The 10,275-nt window shown below is 39.2% G+C and overlaps 1 protein-coding gene across 1 annotated transcript; it reads right to left on the bottom strand.

The window, feature by feature from the left end:
- Window positions 1–215: 215 nt before the first annotated feature.
- LOC310941138 (tripartite motif-containing protein 16-like) lies at window positions 216–1,889 on the bottom strand (the record flags this gene model as incomplete). Its single annotated transcript, XM_083906250.1, has 1 exon — window positions 216–1,889. One exon carries the CDS (start codon window positions 1,887–1,889, stop codon window positions 216–218), a length of 1,674 nt encoding a protein of 557 aa, XP_083762376.1.
- Between the last annotated feature and the right edge of the window lie 8,386 nt (window positions 1,890–10,275).

Here is a 10,275-nt window from a genome sequence, read left to right as displayed (position 1 = left end):
AATGATTATCGAAGCTATAGTTCACTTATGTTTCAGAATTTTGTTCTGTTTTAAAGTCTTTAAAACCGTTTTAAGACGAGATTTGAGGAATTTAAACATAAAACAGAAGATTTTTTTTTTTGTTGTTGTTGTCGTTGTCGTCGTTTCACTGAGCGCAGAGAAGTTAAAGATTTAAACACAGATTTTTTACTCACTGGTCGTGAAAGAGCTCCAGACTATTTGAGTTTACACAACTCAGCTGTGGTTCCAGGTGAATTAAAAACACCGACTCCAGCATAGAGAGGCTGAGAAAACCTGGTCTGGACTCTGTGGATCAGGGTCATGGTGTCAGAGACACTGTAGAAGGACAGAAGACCTGCTCTGTGGTCCAGGTAAACTCCCACTCTGGAGACTCTAACATCTGAGACTTTAGTCTTGATGCTGTTGTGAACAAACACACACCTGTTATGGTAACAAGCTAAAGCCCAAGATTTGTCATTGAATCCAAATCTACAATCATCTAAACTCCCTGATCTTCTGATGTTCTTGTACGTCACTGCTACACGAACTCCTGCTCTTCCTGTCCACTCCACCTCACAGTAACAACGTTCACTCAGACTCTCTTCACTCAGGACCTGACACAGATCAGTGAATCTGTCTGTGTGATCAGGATAAGACTGATTTTCCTTCATAAATGTCACTTTTCTGTTTCCCTCAGATAAAAACAGATAATTGTTTCCTGTGTTTGGATCCAGTTTGATTTCCTGTGAATATCTGAGGAACTCAGCTCTGGTCTTTGGTTCTGGTTCTGTCAGTAAAACATCTGCTTCAGCCACAGCCAGTGAGACGTTTGTCCACGTCTGGGTCAGGACGTCCTTCAGTTGTCCTCTGAGCTTCACCACAGCTGCCGTCACGTCCTCAAAGTGTCTCAGAGGACGGACGTTGATGGTGGACGAGTGTGTAGATGGACTGAGTGCTGACAGTGAGCCGTAGTTGAGGAGAAACTGGTTGTGGTCGTGTGTGAGTGAGAGCTGCTTCAGTTCAGCTTCTCTCTTCTTCAGCTCAGTCTTCTCCTGCTCAAGCTTCTCCTGAAGATCTTTGACTCGACTCACTTCAGTTTGCTTCTGGGATTTGATCTGCTGCTTCACGTCAGAGCGTATCTTCTGCAGGAGCTTCATCGTCTCAGTGAAGATCACGTCAGTGTCCTTCATGGATTTATCAGCAGAGAGAATGAGGTCCTCCACCTCCTGTTGAAGCACCTTCACGTCTCTGTCTATGTCCTGGACTCTCTGCTGGACTTCTTCTTGACTCAGATCCAGCTCTTTCTGCTTCTGCTTCCTCTCTGCTGCAGCTGAGACTGTGTTGTGGTCTTTATGTTGGTCCACAGAGCAGAGATAACAGATGCACTGCTGATCAGTGCGGCAGAACATGTCCATCATCTTATCGTGAAGAGGGCAGATGTTCTCCTGGAGGTTCTTGGAGGGCTCCACCAGCTTGTGCTTCTTAAACGCAGGTGATTGATGATGAGGCTGGAGATGTTCCTCACAGTAAGAGGCCAAACAAACCAAACAGGACTTGAGAGCTTTCAGTTTCCTGCCAGTGCAGACATCACAGTCCACATCTTCATCTCCAGCATAGCAGTGATGAGCAGGAGCAGCGTGGAGTCCAGTCTTCTTCAGCTCCTCCACTAACTCTGCTAACATGACGTTCTTTAAGAGTTTAGGCCTCGGTGTGAAGGCCTCTCTACACTGAGGGCAGCTGTAGATCCTCTTCACGTCCTCTGAGTCCCAGTGGTCTTTAATACAGTTCATACAGTAGCTGTGTCCACAGTTCAGAGTCACTGGATCCTTCAGAAGATCCAAACAGATGGAACAAGAGAGAGTTTCTCTGTGCAGCTGAACTCCTGCCATTTCACCGCCGTCTGAGTTTCTCTTCCTCATAACTGGAACCAGGAAATACATGTGAGCTCAGAGTGGGCGGAGCCACACCCACACTGACACGGAGTGAACTCTGTTCTTAGTGACACTCCCTGCGTGTGTGTGTGTGTGTGTGTGTGTGTGTGTGTGTGTGTGTGTTTTCTTGTTCTTGCGGCACACTGAGGACCAGTGAGGGTTTTTAACCAACAAAGTGAGGACATTTTGGCCGGTCCTCACTTTGTTTTCATTGAAATCACTTCCTTCGGTTGCTATAACATGCTATACTCAATTTGTAAAAAAAAAAAAAAAGATTTTAAAATTTTTGGACGACATAGTATAGTATGACGTTTTTGTCAAATTTTGGACCAAAAATTTTGGGTCCAATTTTTTTTTTTCAAATTTTGGACAAAAACATTTTGTGAAAGATTTTTTTCAAATTTTGGACAACATAGTAACGTATGACGTTTTGTAAAATTTTGGACCAAAAATTTTGGGTCAAATTTTTCTTTTCAAATTTTAGACAACATAGTATAATATGATTTTTTATCAAATTTTGGACCAAAAATTTTGGGTCAAATTTTTTTTTTCAAATTTTGGACAAAAAAATTTTGTGAAAGATTTTTTTCAAATTTTGGACAACATAGTAACGTATGACGTTTCGTAAAATTTTGGACCAAAAATTTTGGGTCAAATTTTTTTTTTTTAATTTTTGGACGACATAGTATAGTATGATTTTTTATCAAATTTTGGACCAAAAATTTTGGGTCAAATTTTTTTTTTCAAATTTTGGACAAAAAAATTTGTGAAAGATTTTTTTCAAATTTTGGACAACATAGTAACGTATGACGTTTCGTAAAATTTTGGACCAAAAATTTTGGGTCAAATTTTTGGACGACAGTATAGTATGATTTTTTATCAAATTTTGGACCAAAAATTTTGGGTCAAATTTTTTTTTTCAAATTTTGGACAAAAAAATTTTGTGAAAGATTTTTTTCAAATTTTAGACAACATAGTATAGTATGATTTTTTATCAAATTTTGGACCAAAAATTTTTTGTCAAAGATTTTTTTTTTTATTTTGGACGACATAATATAGTATTTTGGACAAAAAATTAAGCTCTGGGGCTCCACCGGCAGACATTTTATGGTACTGCATCCAGTAGTTCTTTGTAGATGTCATTCATAAAGTAGATATTGTGTGATTGTGTTATTTTATAAAGTGGAAATGCTGGTCCTCAGTGTGCAGCAAGTACAAGAATGCGTGTGTGTGTGTGTGCGTGTGTCATCGCGTTAGCGCTCAGTTTATCCTTGAATCACATAAAAGTTTTCTTCCACTGTATTTTTGAGGAAATGGTGAGAAAACATGAAGTAATTTATATATATATTTTTTTACACCTTAATGGAATTATTACTGTCAGAGTGACATAAATATATTTTGTTTGTTTGTTTGTCTCAAAGCACACTTTTAAAAAAATGCACCTAAACACGTTTAGTCTGCATTTTTCACAGCCTTCGGCTAATTTGTTTCCGCTAATACTGAACACAAACGCTTGGAAGATGATAAATAAATAACCGAGACGGAAAAAATAGGGCAGAATCAAGGCCACCACATTATTTATTTATTTATTTTTCATGCTCCGTCAGCTTAAATATTGGGATATGTTTGACTTTATCTCATCCAGAGGCCGAAGGAGAACGCTTTAAGTTAATTTACGGACATTTCTGTATCGTTTTTTTTAACCGCTAAACGCTTCAAAAACCGTTCACGTGTTTGTTTAAAATGAATTTACGACGTCATTTTAAACGCGTTGACGGAAATCTGAGAATCGTAGACGGTCGGGGGGGGAATTCTGCAGATGTTGAGGGACCGAAAAGCTGTTTCCTGTGACCCACGTGTGGGCCGCGACCCACTGTTTGATACCGACCGGTTTACGTTTTTTCTTTCTTTCTTTCTTTCTTTCTTTCCTTCTCTCTCCAAAATAATGATCAATCTGCATTTGCAACCCATCAGCGTCACACACACTCACACACACACACACACACACACACACACACGCGCACACACACGCTGACACAGACTCAGGCCGGTGATACATGAGCTGTCTCTAATGTTCTTAATGTGAGTTTTGGAGATTAGATGATGGAAAATGACACACACACACACACACACACACACACACACACACACACACACACACACACACAGACACACACACACACACACACACACACCAGTCAAAGTTTGTGTGTGTGTGCGTGTGTGTGTGTGTGTGTGTGCGTGTGTGTATTTCGATGTGTGAGCTCTTGACGTTGATGGTTTACAAATGCAGACGAATGATCGGCGAATGACAATTCCCGTAATCGTTAGGCCCCCAGCCCCGCGCACACACACACCATGTGTGTGTGTGTGTGTGTGTGTGTGTGTGTGTGTGTGTGTGTGCGCTATCCATCAGGAGAGAGTGGAAAGGGGGAGTCCCGAGTGTCACATTTGTCTTGAATGGGGGAGAGAGAGAGGGAGGAAGAGGAAGAGGGGAACGAGACGCCAACAGAGAAACAAAGAGATAAATATTCTTCTTTATTTTCTTTACTCTCTCTCTCTCTCTCTCTCTCTCTCTCTCTCTCTCTCTCTCTCTCTCTCTCTCTCTCTCTCTCTCTCTTTGTGTGTGTTCTATCTCTTCTGGCATCATCACACGCCGCTCCGTCGCTGTTTATTGTTCAGACAAACTAAACACAATGGGTCCTGTATTGTGATGCCAGAGCCATTTAAAGTGTGTGTGTGTGTGTGTGTGTTTAAAGACCAGTACGCGAGTCTCTGTGTGTGTGTGTGTGTGTAAATGTGAGTTATTCATCTCTGTTTTTTTATAAAAGAATAAAAAAACTCTATACAAGAAGAAACTTCTGGATATTTTCCAAAAAGACAATGTTTTATTATCACAGGCTTTTTTTCCCCACGATTATAAAGTAAATAAATAATAAAAGTGAGTTTTTCTGTTTTCTTAACCTTGAATATTTCAGCATTTCCTTCAATAACATTAAAATTAAAAGATATTATCGCCTGTTACTTCTGCCAGGTTTATTCGTAGAAGAAGAAGAATAACAATAATAATAATAAAAGTATTTCTTGGTAAACAGCTGTGGCCGACAGAGCAAACGAATTGGCCGAATCGTATAAATGCAGAAACGCTCAAAATAAATAATAAACGGGAATAAAAACTAAGAATAAAAGAATACGAATAAAAATCAAAATGGCCACTAGCACGGTTGTCGTGTCAGATCAAAGGTGTGGGCGGAGCCTGTCTGTTTGTGGCTAGTGGGAACACAAAAAGTGAAAATGTGTTTTTTTCACTATATTTCCTGCGAAATTCATCGGATTGAGCTAAAACTCGACCCTATCGTTATTTTTTTCCCCAGGTCTTAACATTTACGCACATTTTGGGGGGAGTTTTGTTCTTTTGGTACGTTCCATTTGTCGCAGAAACTCGCAATTTCCAGGATCGCGCGCCCCGAACTCGGAGTTCCGACTTCAGAAACTCGCTCTTCCACCAAATCGTAAAAATGCAGAAATGCTCAAAATAAATAATAAACGGGAATAAAAACAAAGAATAAAAGAGTACGAATAAAAATCAAAATGGCCACTAGCACGGTTGCCGTATCAGATCAAAGGTGTGGGCGGAGCCTGTCTGTTTGTGGCTAGTGGGAACACAAAAAGTGAAAATGTGTTTTTTTCACTATAATTCCTGCGAAATTCATCGGATTGAGCTAAAACTCGACCCTATAGTTATTTTTTTCTCAGGTCTTAACTTTTACGCACTTTTTGGGGGGAGTTTTGTTCTTTTGGTACGTTCCATTTGTCGCAGATACTCGCAATTTCCAGGATCGCGCGCCCCGAACTCGGAGTACTGACTTCAGAAACTCGGGCTTCCACCAAATCGTATAAATGCAGAAATGCTCAAAATACATAGAACAAGAATAAAAACAAAGGTAGGATTTAAAAAGTCTACGTGAATATAAGGATACGAATAAAAATGGCCACTAGCACGGTTGCCGTGTCAGATCAAAGGTGTGGGCGGAGCCTGTCTGTTTGTGGCTAGTGGGAACACAAAAAGTGAAAATGAAAATTTTTCGCTATAATTCCTGCAAAATTCATCGGATTGAGCTAAAACGCGACCCTAACGTTATTTTTTCCCAGGTCTTGGCGTTTACGCAAATTTTGGGGGGAGTTTCTGTGCACTACGGCGCCCTCATGTGACTTTTTTTTTTTTTTTTTGGTACATCCCATTTGTCGCAGAAACTCATAATTTCCAAGAGCGCTCCCTGAACTCAGAGTGCCGACTTCAGGAACCTTTTTTTTTTTTATTTGTCGTATTTGTTTCGCGCTAAATCGCTCGTACACAGAGTGTGCGGTTCGACCCTCTTATTAGCATCATGCTAATCGATTTATTCTGATTTCATGGCTGTAGAATTGAGTTTCTCTCCGGTTTGGCACTAATTACGGTGCTAAAAAAAAGCCGACGCGCTGGCGAAACTCGTCTGCGATCGGACGCTCGTTTTCGGAAACGGAAATCCCGACGTTCCCGCCGCAATTACGGATATCGGGGGAAAAAAAAAACGGTCGTCTACGAGTTACGGCGATGACGAGACGAGTGCGCGCGATAGCTACGGAACCAAAGATACGACGAGAAACTGAACTCGGAGGGTGACGACGTCGCTGCCCGGTTACTGCCGACTTCCAAGTTCTTCCAAGTACACACACACACACACACACACACACACACACACACACACCGATGCATACGTACACACACACCCGCTCAGACTGGGAAAGCACTAACAATCAAATTCCTCCCTCCCCATAGATGTCCCTGAACCTCCCCCTCCCATCAGCCTCCATCCCTCCTCTCATCTCTGTCCATCTAATTTTATGAGTGTCTGGGGAGTTTGTCTGTGTTCTGTGTGTGTGTGTGTGTGTGTGTGTGTGTGTGTGTGTGTGTGTGTGTGTGTGTGTGTGTGTAACCCTAGCAGAAAATGGCTGCCTGTCACATTAGTGGTTAGATGGGCTAAAAAATCGCTTGTGTAATCACATTTAGGAGTCGGGCTCAGTCATGTTAACCTCTTTATTTAGAGGTACAGATGGATTTTAGGGCGGCTGCAGTGATGGAGGGATGGGTAGAGGGGGCGGGGTGGATCGCGTTGGGGGGGGGGGGGGGGGGGGGGGCGGAGTCCAACCACGCTTCCCGTACGACGCGCTTGATCCATTTTCCACTTTGTCTGTAGATATTTTTTTGTTTCCTTGTAAAGTGAAGAAGTTAAAGTGGAAACTCTGCACGTCTGGTTGCTTTTTCGGTCTTTTTCTTCCACACAGCTCCCCCTACAGTTTCGGAGTATGTATTTTCACGACACAAACACTAACATCGTAAACATCCGTACGTACGTCGTCTACCTCTTTGTCCTCACTGTCCATGTCGGCGTCCTTTACAGCCACAATACACTGGTTTACAGAGGGGTCATGTCTCTGAATTTAAACTCGGAGTTCTGACTTTATTCACAGTTTAACTCAGAATTCTGACTTTATTCTCAGTTAAACTTAGAATTCTGACTCTAAAACTCAGAATTCTGACTTTAAAACTCATTATTCTGACTTTATTCTCAGTTAAACTCAAAAATCTGACATTAAAACTCAGAATTCTGACTTTATTCTCAGTTAAACTCAGATTTCTGACTTTAAAACTCATAATTCTGACTTTAAAACTCACAATTCTGACTTTATTCTAAGTAACACTCATAATTCTGACTTTATTCTCAGTTAAACTCAGAATTCTGAATTTATTCTCAGTAAAACTCATAATTCTGACTTTAAAACTCATAATTATGACTTTATTCTCAGTTAAACTCGGAGATCTGACTTTAAACTCAAAAATCTGACATTAAAACTCAGAATTCTGACTTTATTCACAGTTTAAACTTAGAATTCTGACTTTAAAACTCAGAATTCTGACTTTAAAACTCATTATTCTGACTTTATTCTCAGTTAAACTCAAAAAATCTGACATTAAAACTCAGAATTCTGACTTTATTCTCAGTTAAACTCAGAATTCTGACTTTATTCTCAGTTAAACTCAGAATTCTGACTTTAAAACTCACAATTCTGACTTTATTCTTAGTAACACTCATAATTCTGACTTTATTCTCAGTTAAACTCATAATTCTGAATTTATTCTCAGTTAAACTCATAATTCTGACTTTAAAACTCATAATTATGACTTTATTCTCAGTTAAACTCAGAAATCTGACTTTAAACTCAAAAATCTGACATTAAAACTCAGAATTCTGACTTTATTCACAGTTTAAACTTAGAATTCTGACTTTAAAACTCAGAATTCTGACTTTAAAACTCATAATTCTGACTTTATTCTCAGTTAAACTCAAAAATCTGACATTAAAACTCAGAATTCTGACTTTATTCTCAGTTTAACTCATAATTCTGAATTTATTCTCAGTTAAACTCAGAATTCTGACTTTATTCACAGTTTAACTCAGAATTCTGACTTTATTCTCAGTTAAACTTAGAATTCTGACTTTAAAACTCATAATTCTGACTTTAAAACTCACAATTCTGACTTTATTCTTAGTAACACTCATAATTATGACTTTATTCTCAGTTAAACTCAGAGATCTGTTTTTAAACTCAAAAATCTGACATTAAAACTCAGAATTCTGACTTTATTCACAGTTTAAACTTAGAATTCTGACTTTAAAGCTCACAATTCTGACTTTAAAAATCAGAATTCCGACTTTACTGTAGGGATTCCTGTTTTATGATTGACGTCAGTGATTTTCTGACATTAATAACTTAATAAACCTGGAGAAATCATTAATAAGTGGTTAGTTATTAGTGTTAGTGATCAGTTTAGAACGAGATTTAGTACAAAAAAAACCCTGACAAAAGTAGTTTTATGTGAAAACCAGACGTATTTGTGACCGTGGTGATCGCTCAAGTGAACAAACCGATGAATATCCATCATTAGATTTATTATTATTATTATTATTATTATCATTATCATTATTTAATGGTGAGTGAGAGTGAGTCCACGTCTCAGAGGGTTCAGTGAATTCAGCCTTCAGCGTCTGTCAGGAACCTGAATATGTAAATCAGAGAAAGAAGACACAATCACCGGGGGAATCATGATGCTGCTGCTGATGCTAACGCTGCTGATGCTAATGCTAATGCTGCTGCTGCGGATGCTGCTGCTGCTTCCATGTCCCTGTCACTCTCTCTGTGTCACACACACACACACTGTTGTCAGTCTCTCAGGTCAGGGCAGGGACACTTCTTCTTCTTTTTTATTTTACTACTTGTTTTTCCTCATCTCTCTCTCTTGATATTCTCTCTCTTGCACATTTTCATTCGTCTTGTATTTCATTTCATTTCATGTCATTTTTTCTTTTTTTTGCACAATAAATAGATCCAGTGCAAGGACGGACAGAAAGTCAAACTGTTATCTGATGATTTTCCTCATCTGATCTGTGCAGCAGATAATAATAAAGGATCAGGCTGCATTAATCACACACAACACTATAATGTCACACATACACACACACACACACACAAAAATATATAATTATTACTTTATAATACACTGTAAACATTAACTGTGACAGTCACAATGAAATGTTATAGAGATTTACAACCATCGACCAGTAATCTTAAATACTTTCTTTGACACTAATACATACGGAAGAGGACTAGGGACCGAGTTTAATTCTGACTTTAAAACTCAAAATTCTGACTTTAACTCAGAATTAATTGTCAGTTTAACTTAGAATTCTGAATTTAAAAATCAGAATTCGGACATTATTCTCAGGATTCGGACTAAATTCTCAGTTGAACTCAGAATTCTGACTATTATTAGATTTTTTTTTTTCAGTTGAACTCAGAATTCAGATTTTTTTTCTTTTCTCTCAGTTAAACTCAGAATTTTGACTTCAAAACTCAGAATTCTGAACTTTTTCTTGAATTCTGACTTGAATTCTGGACCTGAAAAAAACAAATACAGTTGATTTTTTCTGTGCCGTTTGTGGTCAAGGACGATGTTTGCAGTTGAAGTTGAGTTGTCTCAAGAACTGACCGAGGGAGCGCTTGTGTGTATACAGCGGCAGAGCAGGGCCTGGGTGGAGACATGAAGCAGTTTGACGTATCAGATTAACTTCTGAAAACCCCTGTGTTTTCAGTCCAACACCCAAGGTCCGTGGAGCCTATTGGTCTAACTTTATGCTAACGTCCTGTTGCTAACGTTCTCGTGGGTTTTTATTCTCATACATATGAAGAATCATGTGCACTCAAACAGCTTAGCTTAGCTTAGCATGATCAAAACAGTGCACAG

This window comes from Microchirus variegatus (genome assembly GCF_963457635.1).
Source record: "Microchirus variegatus genome assembly, chromosome: 19".
In the NCBI taxonomy this organism is placed as follows: Eukaryota; Metazoa; Chordata; class Actinopteri; order Pleuronectiformes; family Soleidae; genus Microchirus; species Microchirus variegatus.
The sequence above is the reverse complement of the archived record's forward strand: the minus strand, read 5'-3'. Positions and strand labels throughout refer to the sequence as shown.